This window comes from Asparagus officinalis, chromosome 3 (assembly GCF_001876935.1).
Source record: "Asparagus officinalis chromosome 3, Aspof.V1, whole genome shotgun sequence".
NCBI classification, from domain to species: domain Eukaryota; kingdom Viridiplantae; phylum Streptophyta; class Magnoliopsida; order Asparagales; family Asparagaceae; genus Asparagus; species Asparagus officinalis.
In genome coordinates, this window is record NC_033796.1 from 63,273,103 (window position 1) to 63,295,459 (window position 22,357).

At 38.4% G+C, this 22,357-nt stretch overlaps 1 protein-coding gene and 1 long non-coding RNA gene across 3 annotated transcripts; both read left to right on the top strand.

The window, feature by feature from the left end:
- LOC109832314 lies at positions 976-5,309 on the top strand. Its single transcript, XR_002244696.1, has 3 exons — positions 976-1,316; positions 4,249-4,474; positions 4,593-5,309. It is a non-coding gene; the product is annotated as an uncharacterized LOC109832314 (long non-coding RNA).
- On the top strand, positions 6,370-8,932 carry LOC109832315. Of its 2 annotated transcripts, XR_002244697.1 has the most exons (5): positions 6,370-6,609; positions 6,702-6,803; positions 6,895-7,020; positions 8,226-8,531; positions 8,657-8,932. XR_002244697.1 is itself a non-coding variant. In XM_020399732.1 (4 exons), the coding sequence occupies exons 1-4, from the start codon at positions 6,424-6,426 to the stop codon at positions 8,238-8,240; spliced, it is 429 nt and encodes a 142-aa protein (XP_020255321.1). In that variant the 5' UTR covers positions 6,370-6,423; the 3' UTR covers positions 8,241-8,646. The 2 variants fall into 2 exon arrangements, 1 of the variants encoding a protein (XP_020255321.1); XM_020399732.1 differs by lacking the exon at positions 8,657-8,932 and having other exon boundaries at positions 8,226-8,646.

Here is a 22,357-nt window from a genome sequence, read left to right on the forward strand (position 1 = left end):
CCACGAAGATGTCTAGACACCATGTAAAAAACAAGAAAGCATCCTATTTGGTAAAATCTGGGGTTAAATTAGCCAAGTTATACATGTTGGGGGAATTTGCAAATGTGAGTGACATGAGGGGTAGATATGTAAAAAACCCTATGAGTAATCAAGGTTTTCAAGATTTGGGTCAAGTTAGTGAACCACTATCCATAATTTGAAGTTGGGCTGCAAATAATCAAGTATTTCCTAAAACGGTCTATTTCATGATCACACCTAATCCTACAAGGACTGCAACTTTCCAAATACGGCTTCACTTTGTTACTCAATTCTAGTTGGTTTAGGATTCATAAGTTTCCATATACCTGCGTTTCTGAAAGAATTAATAACTGCAAGACAAAAAGAAGAAAAAGGAGCAATGAAAGAATTAGAGAAAATGCAGCAGAAATCAGAGAACAAATACAGCTATGAAGAGACTAGTGCGCTTCTTGACGGGATCGATGAGCAGAGAGACACTGTTCGAAAGGTTGTCAGAATCAAGAAGCTTCGTGATGCTCATCGTTAACACGTAAGTTTCATCTTTGAATTTTTTTTTTTTGTTTGACTCGATTCTTGATTGACTGGCATTGTTTTAACTTTTAAATTGGGTCTGAAGATATTTTGAATTAGTTTTAGTTTTTATAGCTGTGTGATGATTTGGATCGGATGTTTTTCTTATTTATTATTATTATTATTTTGTTTGTGATAACCAGCACTAGTACAAAATAGGTCTGCCCAAACGATTATTAGAACCGTTCGGACAAGTCAAAATAGCTTAAATGGTTTAAACCGTCTGAGTTAATTATTCCAAACGATTACAACCGTTTGGACTATTAGATAAACCCAAACGGCACTCCCAAACGGGTTAAATCGTTTGGGATATTTCAGCCCAAACAGGTTAAAACTGTTTGGGAGTTATGCTAGGGTTAAAAAAAATTGCCTTTGGAGACCCGCTCGTCCTCCAAATTTCACCTGCGCGGCGCCAAATATTTCATCGATCCCCAAATTCCCCTCTGCCTCATCTACTCGTGATCTTCGCTCCACCTCCCTCATCTACTCCTGATTTTTTCCTGATCTTCACCTCTGCCTCATCTTCGCCGGACGCACCTCCGCCTCATCTTCGTCTCCCCTCGTAATCCTCTGCCACCTCATCTTTGCGCCGCTCTCAATCCTCCGCCGTCTCCTCCTCTGCCTCCATCGATTCCTTCTTAGCGTTGGTCTTTGCCAATTCGTAGGTTCGGGTCGTGTTGCTTCTCCGCCTCCTCCTCCACCGCGTGCCTCCACTGTCTCATCCTTAGGTCGCCCCTTTATCCTCTGTAAACTAATATTATCTACTCTCAACAAAACCCTAAACCTAATTAATTTGTGTTCGTTATAGACAGGGATATCTCACGTAAAGCACTCGGCCCTTGATTGTATTATGTTAGAGCTCCTACCCTCATACTAGATATTATTATGTTAACTTACATCAAATTGAGATATATAGAATGCTAATTTATATATTGTTGCTGTTGTTGTGTGGTGTATATGCCTTCGGCTATTCCTTAACGGTTGCACACGGTTTTCTTTTTATTATATTTTCTTGTATGTTTAAGCTAAATCATCGATACTTTGAGTTCTTTCTATTGAAGTCTTTTTATTCTGTGTGACTGCCTTTAAACCAGTGTATTAAACACCTCTTAGAGCATCCTTGGCTTGTACTTGTTGAGACTACACATTGACGTCAATATTCACTTGGGAACATTTTATGTTGTTCTAAAAAGACATATGAAGCTTTAATGAAAACAAATCTTTAATTTAAGGAACTAACATGAACACCAATGGACAAGGAGAAAGCAATGCCTTTATCTGGATTGGTTTAGAGTTTTAAGAGTCTTTAGTTCATTTTACTAAGTTATCCGAGTGCATCTTTTCCTCCAAGATTTTTAGTATTGATAAAATACAAGACTATTGAGGGATAATGATGTCACATGATTAAGGAATGAGAATAGAGGAGTTGCTATTAGATGAACATGTTCCTTTTTGGCTTTTAATTGTAACCTTATATTCGAAGCAAAGTAATGATCATGCTTAGCTTATTCCTAAATCCATGCTTAGCTTATTCCTAAATCCATATTTTAGCAAAGTAATGATCATACTTAACTTACTTCTCTGTAAATATGGAACATCAAAAGATAACCTTAAAGCTCGAAGGGATCTGCAGGCGTGGAACATTAGAAAAGAGTTGCATCCTATACCGAAGGCAGTCAATCTTGACCAATTTGTACTCCCCAATGCTGTGTATCACATGTCACTAGATGAAAAGAAATAATTTCTTTAGGTGTTACATGAGTTGAAGGTTCCTACAGGGTTTTCAGGATCATTTGGTAAGAAGATAAAGATTGTTAAAGGCAAGATCGAAGGGTTGAAGAGTCATGATCACCATATTATTATGGTAAAGGCAAGATCGAAGGGTTGAAGAGTCATGATCACCATATTATTATGGAGCATCTTCTTCCACTCTCTCTCAGGACTTCTCTCCCTAAATCAGTCGGTTTAGTGATATATTATTATGGAGCATCTTCTTCCACTCTCTCTCAGGACTTCTCTCCCTAAATCAGTCGGTTTAGTGATAAACGATTTTTGCAGATTCTTTCAGGAATTGTGTACTAAAAACATCGAGGATGATAAGTTGAAGAAGCTAGACGCTAAAATTCCCTTAATTTTTTACAAGCTTGAGCGGATTTTTCCACCATCATTCTTTGATATCATTATACACTTGATTGTTCATCTTGCAACCGAGGCTAGCCTTGTCGGACCAGTACAATATCGATGGATGTACCCCATCGAAAGGTATCTTTAGTTTTATAGTTAACGTAATCGATATATTTTTATTTTACATCTTAGATGTGGTGATTTAGTGTAAGCTTTTGTAGGTACTTTCTCACTTTGAAAAATTACATTCGCAATTGAAATCGACCCGAGGGTTCTATTATGGAAGGTTATCTGCTAGAGGAAGTAACCACTTTTTATTCCCGTTATCTGGATGAAGACATTAAGGCAAAACTCAACATACCTCTTGTGATTCATGATGGTCCATCAAAAAAGCCAGATTACAATAGATTGAATCTCGCATTTATCAACAAGATTTATCAATTTATCCTTCTCAATATCGAATGCCTTGGAGAAGTTAGAGAGTATGTCTATTTCACATAATGCTATATATGTTTACTACACCCAAATATACTTCTCACATTACCTACTATTTTTTGACATTAGAATACACAAGGATGAAATACGTGCAATGCATAGTAATTGGAATGAGGCACGAGTTGAAACACATCATCAAGATAATTTTTGCAATTGGTTTAAACATTATGTAAGATTTCTATTTTCTCATTTTTTAACTTATTCATTCAATTTAATCTAACATCTTTATGTAATTGCCATATTGACCTTTTTGCCAGAACCGATTACCTAGTGTAGAATTGATATTAGATAAGGAACTTGGATATTTGGCTACACTTCCAGATGCTGAAGTTAAATACTATAAAGGATTCGATGTTGGAGGTTACAAGTTTGAAATCAAGTCTATAGATGAATCTCGAACCACTCAAAATAGTGGAATTACAACCCTAGGCACTAATGACGAGATATACTATGTATACATTGATAACATACTTGGTATCAACTATCCAGGTCGAGCAGGATGCACTTGTCTTTCAATGTGTTTGGTATGATATGAAGACTAGAACTGGTAAGTGGAGAGACAATTACGGGATTTGGGTAGATGAATATGGATTGACGAGTGTAAACACCACACGTTTTTCCTTTGAGGACGATCCATTTATATTTCCAGAACAAGCATTTCAAGTATACTACTCAAAGTGCTTAAGGCATTCGGGGTGGAGTGTTGTATGTTAATGGAGGCCCAGGGATACTTATGACGTCCCACAGTTCATAGATTCGGAGGTCGTAGAGATCAATGATGACGAAGAATTTGAGAAGGGAGGGGTTGTATGTCAAGATAAATCTCCTGAGTATGATAAAATTTCATGAGTTAGGAATGATTTGAATAGTGAAATACTTGTAGATATTACTACAACTTCTACGGAATCTGTAGAACCTAACACTTCTGTAAAGCGAAAAAGGTAGCCATTATAAAAATCATGTTGTTTAAAATTATATCTTCAACTTGATAAATATGTCTATTTCACATATATCTTATATGAATTGTAAAATTCTTTATAGGGCTTGATGAATATGTCTGGAGTTCCATCACGAAGCAAATCACGTAGAATTCTACATCGCGGAGACCTGCAACGTCAGGTGAGAAAGAGTAAGAGAGAACTTGAATCTGCTACAGATACACAGCACGGAGACCTGTAGTGTCAGGTGAGAGAGCGTAGGAGAAAACTTGAATCTGCTCATGTTGCTACATCCATACCTAGCATTGGGGAGTCTACTCCAGTTAGAGGTAACTATTTTTTTTCTTTTGATTCTGTTTTAACATGACACCAAATCTTTATCCTTTACTTATAAAAATCTAATCAGTTGCAAAAAAGTTTTTTATTTGCAATCTATCTCTTACATAGATATAAACGCAAATCAACAAGCACCTACACAAGAAAATGATTTACACACAACCCCCCCTTCACACTCCATACCTTCTAGACAATCATCAGGTCAGTATCTTTCTTCATTATCTTTTGGTGATAAATGTGCTCTTTGCTAAGAAATGCTTACATAATGCTTCTATCTCTTACATAATTTTAAAAGACTTCTTTACAAGTTCACCTATTATTAGCGTCCCAATTCTGTCTTTTAATCATCTTACCCACACATGTGCACCGGTGTTTGCACAAATTACTATAATCTGCCTGCTCCCTTTATAAACTTATGTTATCCAATCTATTTATTGCGAGAAGTAGAGGGTTGCATTTTGCATTGGAAAATATTAGGCTGAATTTAGATGTTTATTTAAGAAAAATGAATTAGTTTGCTTTGTGTATACTTAATTGCTCATTATGATCGCTTTAGTTGTACAGTAATGGACGTGGCTTGTGTAGCATAGTTTGAATTAAATTTAACAGGTTTATGCATCAGCATTAGCAGCCATAACTTTCCTTAGAACTAGCACGTTATCATGCATAAATTTTCCTCAAAACTGAACTAGAATATTATCATGCATAAAATTTCCTCAAGACTATCACACATTATTAGCATCTTGCAGTGTGAAGCCACGCTAACTAGCTAACTAACTATGCGAAGTTGATTGGCAATGCATTTGATAATCAGATTAATGCCAAAAAAACTCTAGGAGAAATTAATAGCATGTGTATCTACTGTGTATCTGCAAATACACAGCAGATACACATTGTTATGTATCTGCTGTAGATACACACTGTTGTGTATCTACAGATGCACAGCAAATCTGCAGGTGTGTGTATCTGCAGATACACAGTAGATACACACTGCTGTGTATCTACTGCAGATACACAACAAATATACAGTAGTGTGTATCTGCTATGTATCTGCTGTGTGTGTCTGCAGCAGATACAAAATGTACACAGTTGGAATAAAACCAATTAATTTGTTAACCCAAAAGACTACAAGAAAAGTTATTTATGAAAAATCTAGTGCAAAGAAGCAGGGGTGGAGCAGGATAATATATATATTAGTTGGCCTTCTTGAAAATATGGATTTGCCTATATGTGATATTAATGTAGTTGTTTTCGTCATCTTCTAATCAATTATATTGTTTATTGTTTGTTTTTAGTAATTACTTAAGCTGCTAACTCAGATCATGCAGTTTGAACATACATAAATAATTTTTATTGTCTAGCTGCATCTATATCTGCACCGGCATGTGTTCCAAAACACTCTTTTAATCTGCGTCCTAATCGTGCTCTGAGACGTGCGGAGCGACAGGGCGATGGACGTAGCTGTTTGTGTAAATATATCATTTTAATTTATATTATTTATTATTCTTAATATTATCTAATATCATATTTGTCTCATCGCATATAGTGCAGTCATAATCCTCTGTTCACACTCGAGGCTCCAATACTAAACCTAACCTGAAACCTGATGCTGAAAAGGGAGAGAAGGCATGGCCTCTGTAGCTCAATAATAGGGGCCGCCCCATCAGTGAGTATGCTGAGAAATGGGGAAAGTATGTGTGGGTGGAGAGCCGTGTGTACTGCAAATATCCTCTTCATTTAGAATGGGGCGATAAACATAATAGGTCATTTGACAATTTCTTTATAAGATGTCAGGTATAAATATATTTATCTGATTAATTTGTTATCATTAGGTACAATCTATTTTAACCATGTGATTCATTTATTGAATATTCAGAAGGATTATGAGTTTATCTCCCTGGATCCTAATCAGCCTCTCTCCCGTAATATTGTTTATCGAGTAATGAAGTCTCAGTTGCAAGAGAGGGTCCGGTATAATAGGTGTCAGGTAAAACAAGAATGTTTTGAGGTGTTGAAAAATACTCCCGAAGCAGAGGGGGAGGCTCTTTGGACTACTCTAGCATTTTCTTGGATTGATAGAGACTCATGGGCTAATTTGTGTGCTTATTATGATTCAGAGGACAAGAAGGTGTATAGTTTAAACTAAAATCAAATGTTTAGTAGGTAATTATAATTTTTCCTTTGTTTGATTACAAATCTAAATATGATAATAACATGCAGGATGAGGCAAGACGTAATGCGCAGAATCGGGCGTCAAATTTGCATAGTCGAGCAACCTATACAGGTGGCTCGAGGAACATGTGTCGGGCTATTGATCGATTGGTAAATTTGCTTCTTAAAGCTATTTAAAATTCATATTTTATAATTCTCAATGATTTCATCAATTATAGAGCAATTTTTTGGTGAATTGTAGAAATGTCAAATCATTGAGGATGGTGACATACCTACAATGTTGAAACTATATTTGGGTACCCACTCGTCATCAGTAAATAAGATCACTGGAGAGTATACATACCCGGAGAACAACACTGAGTATTGTGTAAGTCTTCTGGATGAAAATATGTTTACTACAACCAAATTTCTTGATTTTTGTCCCCATAAATATGTTTTTTCTTTCTAGATTTAACAAAACTAATTATTTTACCCCATGTTCCAGTTCTCAATTCATTCTTCCTAACCTAAATTTGATTCCCTATGTGTAAATGATATTTATTTTTTAAGTTGATTTCCTGTGTGTAAATGATATTTGTTTATTAAGTTCAATTCAAGTTGTTTCTGAGCATGAAAACTATACATCATCATCATGCTTGTTAACATCATGCTTGTTAACATTGAACCCAAAAGGAACTTCCTCACATGACCTCTTTTTAGAAGATACACAACAGTGTATCTGTAGAAGATACACAGCAGTGTATCTATAGCAGATACACACTGCAGTGTTTCTACAGCAGATACACACATGCTGTGTATCTGCTACAGATACACATGCAGATACACAGCAGTGTATCTACAGCAGATACACAGCAGTGTGTATCTGCTGCAGATACACAGTAGATACACAAATGCTATGTATCTGCAGTGTGTATCTGCTATAGATACACTGCTGTGTATCTGCAGATACACAATAGATACAAACTGTTGTGTATCTGCAGCAGATACACACAGCTGCAGATACACAGCTGTGTGTATCTACAGAGACACAGCAGATACACACTGTTGTGTATCTGCTACAGAACACATGATTCACCCTTTACCAGTTGGAAAAGTTAACAACGTCGCCAATAATGTCAGTGATCACTACAGGTTAAACATAAGGCAGAATAGGAAGCAAAGACATGAAACTCCAAAATGAAAAAAAAACAATCTTCTGTAATCATTTGAACTTAATAACGCTTGCCATGTAAAAACTAATCATAGTCACATATATGCAATTTGAGTTTAAGAAGAAAGGGGAACAATGTACTCACTGTTTCCGGACAGGAGGAAGCTTCTTGGTCCTCTTGTAATGTCGAACAAGATGGTGAATCCTGCTCTCAACCAGGATAAACCTGAACTTAGAGTCCTTACTCTAGTTTATTTCTGTATATTGCCTTTAGTAAATCATCTACACTTCATTTGCTATAATCCATATCAAGGATAGAATTGCTTTTATGTTATAATCATACTTCTATTTTTTTTATTTCTTTCTTAAATATATCTACTTTTGCATTGTCGACTTACAGTTGACTACTTTATATTTTGTAGAATCGAGTCACCTAGGAGGCAACCTTATCAGGGGTCGATTCAAGCACAGAGGACGATGCACTTTGTTTCACCCAGATGTTAGATTCCCTACAAGGAGGGCATCATGGTGGTTATGAAAGAGGCATGGGCATTGGTGCCACTCGGACTTAATTGAGGGCGTCCTCCATACTAGAAATCGACACTTCTAATCAGGAGCTACGTCGCGAGGTGGTTGATCTTAGAGCTCAGGTAGCTGAGATGGATAGTCTCAGGGAGGAGCTTAGGGAGTAGTTTAGGTCTCAGATGCATTTGATTACTAACAATATGGTACATACACACTCTCGCATACACATGTACATTGGCACAAATATACATACACGTATACACATAAACATACACACAAACTTAACACTCAGACATGTATACACTCATGCATTGCTACTACTTTATAGGTTAATTCTCAGGGCACTCGTTCTACTCCCACTCGTAGTGATCCACCAGCTTTTACGCGTCCGACTCCAATTCCTCAGCCCGCTACAGATATACTTCATTCTATTCGTCCTGCTTCGACTGCTAACACTTCTACTTCCAGTGCTCAAGGTTTGTCACATGAGAATCTTGCTAGGATATTTACAGGCTTGAGGCGTTCGGGCTTGTCCCAAGAGGATATTCTTCGAGGAATTTCTTTTGTTCCTTGATTGGATAAATCAGACTATTCTTATCTTATATTTTGGATGTACGAGATATTTTGGATATTAGAGATAAATATATAATATTGAATGCTTTTCATTGTGAGATATTGAGTAATTATTGTGCATGTATCTCTAATATTGCATATTGAGTAATTATTGTGTATTTATATATAATATTGAATATTTAGCACCGCTTGAGATATTTTTGTGTATGTATATGTTTTTGATTCATTGTGTAAAATGTGTATATTAAATGTAAGCAGGTAAATAAATAAAATAGCCGAAATGAAAAAAAATATTAAATTTAATAGGCCAAACGGTTAAAACCGTTTGGCCAAATACTTGTCTCATACGGGTACACCCGTTTGGGACCGCAAAATATGCCAAACGGTTTTAACCGTTTGGCATATATCGAGGTCCCAAACGGGTGCACCCGTTTGGGACAAGTTCCAAACGGGTACAACCGTTTGGGCGACCGTTGGGGAAAAGTCATCACCAATGGCTTTAGCCCAAACGGGTGTTTTTTCTCGCCCAAACGGTTGTAACCGTTTGGGAGAGTATTTTCCCAAACTTTTGTACTAGTGCAGGATAGTTTTCATATTCATCATATTACAGTCTTCATTATTACAAGATGATGGTTTGTTTTTCTTATTTGGGTTATTTGCATATATACCCCTTGAAATCATGGGCATTCGCAAAACTACCCCCAAAAAATCTCAGTATTTGCAAATCTGCACCTCAAATCATCAATTTTGTAAAAGAGATACCTTCAATTCAATCAATCATCAACTTTGATAGGCTAGCTTGTAACCGTAGTGTAAATTATCAACAACATAGTCAAGTTTGATCATTTGCTGAAATTGATAATTTGAGGGGTAGTTTCGCAAATACCCATGATGTAAGGGGTATATACGCAAATAACCCTTGTTATTTGTTCGCGTGTTTAGACCTGGGAGCGTTTAGGTTTTTGTTCTTAGCATCAGATAATAAAGGTTTCCGGTTGGCGGTTCAGGTTTCTTACTGTACAAGATTTTTGTTTTTGGCTTATTAAATTTTGATAGGCTTGCCATGTTTAAGATTAGAAGTAAGATGAATTACATGCAACGGCAGGTTATTGGACTAAGTTTTTGATTGTAGTATGCTTTTTGTAATTGCGATCAGTTTCATGTTTTTGACTTTTAATTATCGATGGATGATAAAAAGTTGCAGGTTTGTTGTTAGAGCATCTCCAACAGCTTCACCATAATTTCTCTAAAATGGTGAAGCAAAATGCCAAATTCTCTAAAAAAAATTTGTTCCAAATCCAACAGCTTCCACATTTTAGGGATTTAGGCATTTATTACAACTATAAAACATCCTACATACTCAATAATTATTAAGAAAATTTAGGGATTTAGGCATTTATTACAACTATAAAACATCCTACATACTCAATAATTATTAAGAAAATAAATGTTTGATATTTTATTATAACAATATACTATAAAACATCCTACATACTCAATAATTATTAAGAAAATAAATGTTTGATATTTTATTATAACAATATATAAGTCAATAAAGTATTAGATATATATTTTTCTCTTCTTTGGAGAATGTGAGATATTTATGATAATGTTACTTTCAAGAATTTGGAGAAGGACGAATTTTTGCAGATTACTGCAGATTTGGGGAAAGACCCTCTTTTTTTCTTCTCCATCCCCATTTTAGGGAATGAGATGGAGAAACCGATGGACCTAAAAATAGCTCTATATTCCTCAAAATTGAGTATATTAAGATGATGGGGAAACTGTTGGAGATGCTCTTAGTGCTTCTTCCTGCATTTTGTACCAAGACTAATTTGTGGTTTTATTGTTTCGGAGCGTTATCAATTTTAGTACAGGAATGGTAATAAATAATTTAACTGACGAAAATTCTCTCTTCCTTGCAGTCTGAGAATCTTCTGTTTGAGTCATTAGGACCGTTGCAATTAATGAAGCTTCCAGTGGACACCATCAAGGCCGCGGAGGACGTTACAACCTCAGTAAAATATTTTCTCGAAAATACCACTTGGAGAAGCAAAAAAAATGGCCCACATTCTCATCACCAACTGGGAGTTAATTTCTTCTGAATAAATGGATGACCGATACCTAAGAAAGCATCGATTTATGTTCTGCTGGTGAGGGTGGACTTCCTTTTAATATTGGTGGCCTTTTGGCTTCACAGACTTCGACATTTGATCCTTCGAATTTCTTCGACGGGATGGCTGGTGAGTGTTCTCTTAGCAGAAGAGAGCCCAAGAGAGCATTCAAAAAGATCCATCGACAAGCCTCAGGAGACTTTCATTAATGAGTTGGGTTCTAGGAATGAGCCATCGAATGAAACAGAGAGTTGTTTAAATGTTTTACCAAAAGGGTGTGGAGAAAATTAATCGGAGGGAATACCGAATACTTAGTTGGAAAAAGGTGAAATATTCTAGCACAAAACCTCAGGAAACTTTGAAAAGAGGATGAAATTTGAAGAAACAGCAAAGAAGAACACGAAATTTGAAGTGCATAGGTATGGCTACGGGTCCGTCGACCGACGACATAAGCCCGGTCGACCGATAGACGGTAGGATTATAGGGTCTGAAACTCTGTTCTAGTCGATCGACCGAATGAGTTCGACCGGTCGACCAAAAATCTGGTCGGTCGACCAAACGCTTATGGTCGGTCGACCGAAAACATGCACGATTACAGGGCTGGAATTTATCTTTCTGGCCGGTCGACCGCATGGTTATGTTTGGTCGACCACGAAGCGGTTATGGGCAAGAGTTGGTTTTCCTGATTGGTTTTGGATTTGGTTTTCATATAAATAGAAACACGCGTTTCTAGGATTTTTTAGGGAGCATTTGAATCAGAGAAAGGAGAGACTTTTGAGCACCTTGAGAGGGAGATATTATGAGGTAGTTGAGATCTTTGGTTAGGGTTATATTTGAGTGATTTTGTGAATTGTAACCCATTATTTTCTACTCCATATAGTGAAATATCCTCATCCTCTCTCCGTGGATGTAGGCAATTGTCTAACCATGTAAATCTCTGTGTTTGGTTTTATTTGTGTCCTATTTGGTGGATTGTACTCGCGATTTGATTTGGTTCTCTTCTCTCGTGTCTTATCGATTCATTTGGTTGTCGAACACGCTTCTGCAAGGCGCGCAACAATTGGTATCAGAGCTCTAGATTTGGGTGGAGGGAGATTCATTGTAGAAGTTTGGTTCTTGGAGTTTTAGGCTTCAGTAGAGATAGAGTTGTGGAGTTACCGTTGGAGATCTCACTTTTCCTCGTGTGGTTAGGAGATCGTATTGGAATCCTATCTAGAGTTCAGTCGGGTACTTTCTTAATTTCTATCAAAGTTTGAATCTTTCTTTACAATTTGGAGTTGTTTGCAATGGGAGAAGAAGTTGGTGAAAGGAGCAAGACGATGGCGAGTACAATTTAGGTTAGATTTCAAAACACTAAAATTAATATGGTGAAGTATGATGGCAAAATCAAATTTGGTTTGTGGATGAGCAACGTACATGACGCTCTAAATGCCCAAAATTTGGAAGAGACCATTATAGTCCATGAGAGGTCACCGAAATATGATGAGGCGATATGGGACAAGATAAATAGAAACGCTTGTGGGGTGATCAAGTCTTGTTTGAAATAAGATCTGAAATACGATGTGATTGGGATGACGTCTACGATGAAGATGTGGGAGATTCTTAACAATAAGTACCTTACAAAGAGTGTTGAGAATTGATTGCACTTGCTGTGAAGATTATTCAGATTCCAGATGTCCAGGGGTACCTCACTTGCGACTAATGTGAACAATTTTACAAAGTTATTGTCAGACTTGGCGAATGTGGATGAGAAGATAACAAACAAGTACAAGATGATTATCTTGTTAGGCTCCTTACCCGATGAGGAGTATGATACATTCGTGCTCACTTTGTTGAATGAGAGATCTTCCATCACTAACGGTAAAGTGACTAACGCATTGACAAACTACGATTTGAGGAGGAAGAACAAAGAGACTACTCGTGCTAGCACTTCAGGAGAGGCCTTGTCGACGAAAGGTACGTAGAAGTCTATATCCAAGAGGTGGTAATAGGAACAGGTCAAAATCAAGGGGCCACCACCAGTTAGCGAATAACCAGTGTGCGTTCTGTAAGGAACAAGGATATTGGAAGAGGGATTGCCCGGAGCTCAAGGAGAAGGAGAATAGCAAGAAGAAGGGCTCGAAGGCCAATGAGGTGAACGTCGCGAGATGTGATGATTCTAATGATTCGTGCTTTTCTCTATTGATTACTCCAGAGGTGAACCATGTGGATACATTTGATTAGATGCTTGATTCTGGTGCTACTTATCATGTGACTCCCCGACGAGATTGGTTTGCATCGTTCGAGAGACTCGATGGGGGCGTGGTAGTCATGGAAAATGATTAATTCTGTGGCATTTGTTGGATAGGTACCGTCAGGATTCGGATGCACGATGGAGTAGTTCATGAATTGAATGAAGTGATATTTATTCCTCAGTTGAATTTTTTTTATTTTAGTTAGAGCTTTGGAGGCGAATGTATCAAGATGATATTTGAGAACGCTGTAGCGAAGGTTACAAAGGGATCTTTGGTGGTGATGAAGGAAGTCCGTAGTAAGAATTTGTATTATCTGAAGGGGAGCACCGAGATTGGCCAGGTAGCTTCAGCTATTTCGGAGGAAGAAGTTAGCAGGCTTTTGGCACTATAGGTTGGGGTACACAGGTAAAAATTCACAGCAAGCTTTATGCAAGCATGAACTATTAAAGGGAGCCACGAGTAAAAAAGTTAAGTTCTGTGAGCATTGTTTTCTTGGCAAGAAGACAAAGATGAAGTTCAGGATAGCCATCAATAGGATGAGGGGCATATTAGACTACATGCACACAGATGTTTGGGGTTCCACCAAGACGCCATTACTTGGTGGTCAACATTGGTTCGTCATGTTTGTAGATGACTATTTTAGACATTGTTGGGTGTACACCATGATAAAAAAGAGTGAAATCCTAGATATATTTGTGGAGTGGAAGAAGAGATTGGAACTGCAAACTGGGAGAAAGATCAAGACGTTGCGATCCGACAACAGCGATAAGCATACTTCTGACCCATTTCAGCAGCTATGTAGAGATTGTTGACCCTATAGTTTTGATGATGATTTGGCAAACAATTTATTACTAATAAGATTTCTAGTGTTTTTGTATTTATGGTCTCTTTTCAGGTATTTCAACACAAGTCAATCAAGCGTTAAAGATTCAAGTTCTATTGTGTGGTTTTACCTAGGTATATTGTTAAGTTTACTTACATATATTGTATGATTATATCTAAGCTCAATATATATACACTTAACACGATTTTTTTGACGTTTTCTATCATATAAATGATTTTTCTTCAAACGTTGTTACAATAACTTTTATCTCGTGTTTACAGCTCTTTCACACTTCTTTATATACATATAATATATGCACAATATATATATATATACATGTTTACAAGCTCTATGTCAATTTCCATGTTCGCGAAAAACAGGTTTTTTGAACACTTTTCAAAAACAGGAAGTTTTCACAAACGAAAATTGATTTTCCAAAAATTTCTTTTCAAACACGTTTATTTCATCATTTAGAAACTTTCCCCAAAGTTTCATTATTTTTGGATTGAATTTGATATTTTTTATGGATTTTCTAACCAACCCCAAAACCTGGAAATGTGCATATATCAGTTTTCGGTCGACCGGTACGGTCGACCGACAGTTGTTCCTTTTCTGAGAAAATTTCCAGAGAGTTTTCCGGTCGACCGGAATTTCCATCGGTCGACCGAAATTTTCATTCGGTCAACCGAAATTTCCGTCGGTCGACCGCCAGCTTTAAAACTCCGTTCTCTGGGTTTTTGAACTAAGCGGTCGACCGGACCGGTCGACCGCCGAGTTGTCAGAATGAGCATAATGGCTAGTTTTTCAAATGGGTTTTTTTGGTCTTTTACTTATTTCTAGCTGTTTTATTGGGGTGCTATATACACCCCATTGCTGCTCTTCCTCTTTATAACTAAGAAATCCAAGTTTGTTGTTTAACAAGATATTAATCGTGTTTAAGAGCTGTTTAAGAGTTGTTTCATTAATCAGTTTTCAAGAGAAGTTTTTCTACAACAAGAAGAGTCTTTCAAATTCTATTGAGATCATCAATTCTATAGCTCTCCTTGTTCATTGAGAAGTTTTCTAAACTCTTTCCTATATAGCTTATTATTTCACTTTCATTATGATTAGCTATATTTATTGAGTTATAGTTATTGAGTTTCATTCACTATTTTCACACACACTTATTAGTGTGATCTTTATTGTGTTCTCACTTGTTAATTGAGAACAAATCATTGTATTTAACTTTTATTTGTGAGAATCACTTGTAATACACTTGTACACCGAGAGAAGTGTGAGGAGAGAGAGACGGGGTCAAATCCAATAGGAGTGGCGTCGATTGACGAACCTAGGGAGAGGTTGTAATCGAGCACTTGAGGAGGAGGACACGGGCTAGGTTCCTACACTTAGTATGTAAAGTGTGATTGTTGAGTGATTGTGTAGTGTGTGAGTTTTCGGTGAACTTGTAAACCGAGTGTGAGAAGTTCCAGCTTCCAAACCGGATAGTGATAGTGGATATCTCCTCGAGGTGAGGAGCGGGGACGTAGGTCGTGGGGACGAGGACACGGGCTAGGTTCCTACACTTAGTGTGTAAAGTGTGATTGTTGAGTGATTGTGTAGTGTGTGAGTTTTCGGTGAACTTGTAAACCGAGTGTGAGAACACATCGACATTGCGGACAGAGTAACCTATCGGCTATTGGTTTGATTCCTCAAGTGGAACACTGTTGTTTGTTCGACGCGTCTTCTTCTGAATAGGTAGTGCTTTATTAGCTTTAGCAGGAGTCACACGTTTGGAATCACACCTGTGTGAGGGTGAAATTTTAACGGGCTCCTGGTTTTGTGCAAAATTACGAGAATCAACTTGTTAGGAGGTCGCGTATGACCCCCAGTCCCGATGGTTACTCGGGGTTCCTTCAACGGTCCCAAGCATTCCTTAACAACCGCTTTGCCTTGATCTTCGTTTAAAGAACCCATGTGATTCTTCAATGGAATTCTAAATTTGGAGAGATCCACGCTGTCATTAGGCTTCACCGAAGGTGAGGGAGCAATAGGAGCAGGATCTGAAGTTGACGAAGGCTGGGGAACAACGTTGCTTGTTTTAGCCTTAGGTGTTGATTTGGCCTTTGGCATCCAAATTCGTTTGGATCTTGGTGATCTCTTAACCGCCTCTTCATTTTGTGTTTCTTGTGCTTTTCGGACAAGGATCTGGGCATGTGTAAGAAGTGCGCAATGCTTCTAAATGTGCTCCTTAAGAGTGGAACGGTTCTGTTTGACACGAATCCATTCGTTAGTAGGTAGTTGGGAAGAGGTTCACGAATCTTGTTGTGGAGATGGCTTAGACACTTGGCGTTTTCTAAACTCTAGATCTGCTTGGTAATGGAGTTCGTCCACCGGATCCAAAGCCTTGGCGAATTGGCATGCGAGGCGTTGACGTTGCCTTTGGCGTGCTCTCCTTGATAGAGTTAGCGCGCCTTCAGCAGTTAACTCCTTGATCGCGGAGGAGTTCAGATCTACAGATCTGGTCTTATTGGATGCCGACGGATCATTGTGATGTGCGGCTATAGCAACTGTAGCAGGGAATTTTCGCCTTCTTGAGTCTTCAGATCTGAAGACCAGTGAATCTTTCGGGCGGAGGAGGCCTTCCTACGCTTACGAGGAGGGGAGGATCTAGAGGATGAGGAGGAGATGTACTCCTCGAACTTCTGTTAGTCGAACTCGTATTTGACCTCTTCAGCCACGAGGATCTTGATCGTTGGCTGCGGCACGACAGCCTCAGAGATGTGACTGTTGGCTCCCACTATGGTCGCCAGCTTGTTTGGATGGGAAATCGATTTATTCATTGTATAACTTATTACAACTTTAGTCGTTACAACAAGTTCAAAAAAGATCGGTCTTTTTATAAGACCTTTACATAATAAAATTAAAATTATAATCTCCTTCAACAAAATCCAACGGGTGTTTATCGCCCGCTGCTTGCGTGGAATCTTTGCCTGTGATAGGAACGTTGATATTCGTGGACCACCAAACGATCAAATAAGATCCGGAGTTTCGTTGATTCATGAAGGAATCAAGAAACTAAAGCAATTATCTCGGTAACAGTGAGATAATCACTCTTCTCGAGATCACTGTAATGGGGCAATCTCAAGGGAAGGAACCTGGCTACATATCTGACGAACTCCTCTTCTTTATGCCGAAGAATTCGCTGATATCTCCTACTCCTACTCCTCTCTAAAATTCATGGCTCTTCAGTCCTCAGTTCGGCAGGGCTTCACCAATGCTCGAGAATTCTAGATCTGAAAAAATAAAGGCCCTGGGGTTGTATTTATAGGCTTCGGGACCTCTGTTTTCGGATAAGAATGGTTGATTTACTCTTATCCTCAGTTGTAACCAGTTAACCATGTTCTTGGATGATATTTTATCAGTTGGAACAAATCTAGACAGTTAACTTCAAAAAACAGCTTAAAACTGCTAAAAATCGATTTTTAGGGCTACAGACACCCGTGGGTGTCTCGACTTGGCCGAGATACTCATGGGTGTCTCGGCCTGGTCGAGACACCAGTGGGTGTCTCAGGTATTTTGGTCCTAACTTCCTCATATGACCTCTAAATAATATGGTTCAAGATGTGTTGGAAAGCTGATGAAGATATCTACAACTTTTTTCTTTTGATCATTTTATATTCGAATCGAATTATGACCAAAATCTCCATTCTTCTCCGAGACACCAATACTATCTCGGAATTCTGAGGTAGTTGGTATTTTGGATTTATCTCTCTCATACGATCTCAGAATGAGTTAATCAAAGATGAGTTAGAAAGATAACAAGGAGCTCTATAACTTTCATCTTTTGACCTTCTTTAGATTCAAAGCGAATTATAGTCAAAACAGCTTTACAAGGTCCGAGATACCTATGGGTGTCTCGCTGAGGCTTGGAGCATTGTTCCACACGTCCGTCCATTTTTATCGTATTTTCGTCATCCGAACTCAGAATTGTACGATTCAATATGCGTTGGAAAGCTGATGAGAAGATCTATGAGCTTTCATGATTGAATCATATGTGGAGTAAATGGGACATGAGGGGTGCTTCATCTTTCATAAACAATGCGTAACTCTCGATCCATTCGTGTTTCCGTTATTCTGAAGTTCCGTCGCTTTGCATGGTTCGTTGACTCACTTCATACGCTTGTCAATGTCAAATGAGCTTCTGTGATTCGGATAGCAATGTTTATTGTCATCTCTCTATCTCGGGTCACGTGTGGGAACCTATAGGCATTTTTAGATGCCTACAGGGTTAGAGGTGTGAAAAATTTTGTAACTCTATTTTGAGAGGAGGGTTACTCTTAATTGAGAAGACCTTCCAATTTTGTAAATTTTTGTCACAATCAATAAAAGAATTTTTTTTACCTCTTCATATTTTTCTTTTCTTCTCTTTGTTTGATGGTGAAGATGGGATGAAGATGAAGATCAAGAGTGAGATTTGCTTTCATCTTGAGGCTAGAACCCTCTTGGGTGGTAAATTTCCTCTTTGTTAATATTTTTATCTTTTTATTTTCTTGCTTAAATAGCCACGAGGCTATAATCCTTTTGCTTTAGATTTATTTCATGCTTATAGAGTAGTTTATTTCATGCTTATAGAGTAGGTTTATTTTCTCTTATTTAATTCTTGCAATTTATTTTGTAGTTTAGTTTTTATAATTTATTTTGTAGTTTAGTTTTTATAATTTATTTTGTAGTTATATTTTATTTTCTTACACTATTTACCTTGAGGCTAGAACCCTCATGGAATTAGTTTTTATTTTCCTTTATTTTCATATTCTTTGATTCGCCTTGAGGATAGAACCCTCTAGGGAATTGCCTTTTCTTTTGAGGTGGGTTCAATTCTAGATTTCACATATCTTTAATTAAACCCTCGTTCTTTTTTTTTCTTTTTTTTTCCTTTTCTTTAATTTTCTTGATTTTTATTTCCTTCATTTTTCTTTCTTTCATTGTGATTTTATTTATACTTTATCTATCACTCTCAATATTATTTTTTACACACAATCATTCTCATTCTCTCAATCTCTCCACAATCACATCTATCATCACTCCTAATTGTTACGCACACAACATACGAACCGATTCTAGTAATTTTCTACAAACATCTTCCTTATGGGATCAATAACTTTTTATACTAGAACTTGATTAATTGTGCACTTGCAATTTTTGGTATATGTTTATGCCGCATCACGTGTACTATCGCAAGTTGAATGGAGGGGCGTACATTTACTTATTATTTTATGCCAATGACATGTTAGTTACTTCTATTTCCAGATCCGTGATAGATAGATTAAAGATTCAGCTTTCGAGCGAGTTCGAGATGAAGGATTTGGGTGTAGTTAAGTGCATTTTAGGGATGGAGATTGGCAGAGACAGAGACAGAGACAAGGGCAAAATTTGTTTGACATAATGATATGGGTGTATCTTCTTACTTACTTCGGGAACTTAGCGATCCTCATCAGGAGTATGAGGATAGATGATTCTCATGGTATCTTGAGAATAAAGATGTGGAAGAAGTCGTCGGGGGCGGCAACGTCGAAGACTGCAGGAAAGAACAGGAAGAAGGCTGCTGGTTCTTCTGCGGTCGACCGCGAATCAGCCACGGTCGATCGCGAACGTGTACGAAGCTCAGGAGGAGCTGGATCTGAAGACCGCAAAAACCCGGTCGACCGCACAGTAGACCACGCCATGAGTGTAATCAAAACTGCTCTCAAGTTTTGGTTCGGTCTACCTCGAATCAGCCATGGTCGACCGCGATACTTTCACGGTCGACCACCGTGGTTGACAGCGATGTAGTTTTGGGCCTGGGCCCAGTTTCCTACACTGTTTAGGATTTCTATTTGATATAAATAGAAACACGACTTTCCTAGGGTTTTCCAACTAGATTGTAATCAAAAAAGAGATCAGGGAGGTTGTTCTTTGATCTAGAGAGATTGTGAGAGAGAGATTTGTAATCTATTAATTCTCATAATCTAGAGAAAGTATTTTGCTTCGCCCAAATCAACTCTTTTGTGTGTTCTTTTGTTATTTTCTTCACAACCCACTCTTGATAATTCTACGATCAAGGTTGCTCGTACGACGACTCGTATCAAGTTGGTATCAGAGCGATCTGATCCTGCGAAGGGGGCATCCTGTGCATGGTCTTGACTCGATCGTAATACAAGAAGCTAGGCGAGATCCTTATTTCATTGGAATGAGTCCAGAAAATAAGGAAGAAGAAGATGACTGAAGTTGATAGCTCAGCAAGGCTAGATGCATTGGAGAAGCAGACGAAGACAATAGGTTCAACCCTCGTGCAGCTTGTCAATCTTGTCCAAGACAAAGGAAACAAGGAGGAATCTTCTTCGAAAGGTAAGAAGAAACTTGTGGAGTCCGATAGAGAAGGTGAGGATTCTGATTCATATGAGGAGGCCCGTATTGTTAGATCTGTTTCACACCAGGGATTTAAGGATTCTTACCAGAATTTGAAGATAGACTTTAAAGTGGAGATTCCTGTTTATGACGGATGGAGACCTATTTCACACTCTACAAATATTCATCCAAGGAGAAGCTCGTGTTCGTGACTCTGAAGCTTTCGGGGCATGCCTTGACATGGTGGAAATCCTATTGCAAGCAGGAGAAGAAGGTGGTATCGTGGAATAAGTTCAAGGAACTACTTAGGAAGTAGTTCTATCTGTTATTGTATGATAAAGGTTATGACAAGACGATCTTACCGCATGTGGATGAATTGTGGTTTGATAGAGAGGAACCGCTCAAGGAAGATTGCATTTTGGAGCGAAAAGTGACTACGACAAGACGAGGAACTAAAGAATCATTTTTGATCGGACGCCAAGGTCAGGTTCCTAGCAAAGCTAAGTGGTTCAACAGAGAAGGAGGGGCTCGCGAGTTCCCTCAACTCCAGTTCTAACTTGAACAGGACTTCAAGTTCCTAAAGGGGGGAGCCATGATACGGGTGTATCTTCTTCCTTACTTCGGGAACTTAGCGATCCTCGTCAGGAGTGTGAGGATAGATGATTCTTATGGTATCTTGAGAATAGAGACGTGGAAGAAGTTTTCGGGGGCAGCAACATCGAAGAGTGCAAGAAAGAACAGGAAGAAGGCTGCTGGTTCTTCTACGGTCGACCGCGAATCAGTCACGGTCGACCGCGAACGTGTACAAAGCTCAGGAGGAGCTGGATCTGAAGGCGGTCGACCGTTACGGTCGACCATCACGGTCGATCGTAAGAACCCGATCGATAACCACGGTCGATCACGCCATGACTGTAATCAAAACTGCTCCCATGTTTTGGTTCGGTCGACCGCGAATCAGCCACGGTCGACCGCGATACTTTCGCGATCGACCGCGATGCAGTTTTGGGCATGGGCCTAGTTTCCTGTACTGTTTAGGATATCTATTTGATATAAATAGAAACATGAAGGAGAAATCCACTCACAACTCGGTTTGGAAGCCGGAACTTCTTCTACACAATGATCTCCTCACGATCTCACAACTACACAGTTGATCTCTACTAGATCACACTCCTACACAGTTGATCTTCACAAGATCAAGCTCTCAAACAGCAGCAATGGTGTAAAAGCTCTCTTTTTACAAGTCCCTATGTCAAAGAGAAAGATTAAATTGAAGCTGGGATGTGAACTTGAGAAAAACACAAAAAACCAGGTTTTGAAAATTTTGGCTCTCAGTAAAACTAAAACTCTGGTTTTTCAAAGGCTTGGGACAATGAGGAAGAAGGAGCGTATGAGTTTAAATAGGAGAAACCAGCTGTTTAAACTCATACCCTAATCCCCCAAAATCTGGGAACAATCGGCGCTAAGATTGTGTACAATCGGTGCTGAAAACAGTACAAAAGACCGTTTGAAAATAAGCGGCGGTCGACTGTAAGATATTCACGATCGACCGGGAGCCAGATCAGAAACTGAGAAAAAATCCAGAGACTTCTGCGGTCGACCGCGGCGGTCGACCGTGGGAAATCTCGAGCTCACGGTCGACCACAGCGGTCGACCGTGAAAGTCTCTGCTGCCCACTGACGAATGAACTCAGACGCGGTCGACCGTGGCAGTCGACCACAAACTGATACATTCAAAATACTATTTTTGACTCACTTAAAAAATCTGTAAAATATTCATTTGACTTCCAAAAATTGTGAGACTTTGTAAAATGTTTTTAACATTAAAAACAAATTGTTTGGAAAAGGAATTTTTCTAATAGGTCCTCATACTTGTGAAAAATAGTATTTTGTGAATAAACACTTAAAACTATATGTATGAAACCT

Bases quoted from the DNA above. Each gene is read 5' to 3' on its own strand.
- LOC109832315 (XM_020399732.1), top strand. From the start codon at position 6,424: ATGAAGTCTCAGTTGCAAGAGAGGGTCCGGTATAATAGGTGTCAGGTA. The intron at 6,610-6,701 runs GTGTATAGTTTA...AATAACATGCAG, and splicing joins ATGATTCAGAGGACAAGAAG to GATGAGGCAAGACGTAATGC. The intron at 6,804-6,894 runs GTAAATTTGCTT...GGTGAATTGTAG, and splicing joins GTCGGGCTATTGATCGATTG to AAATGTCAAATCATTGAGGA.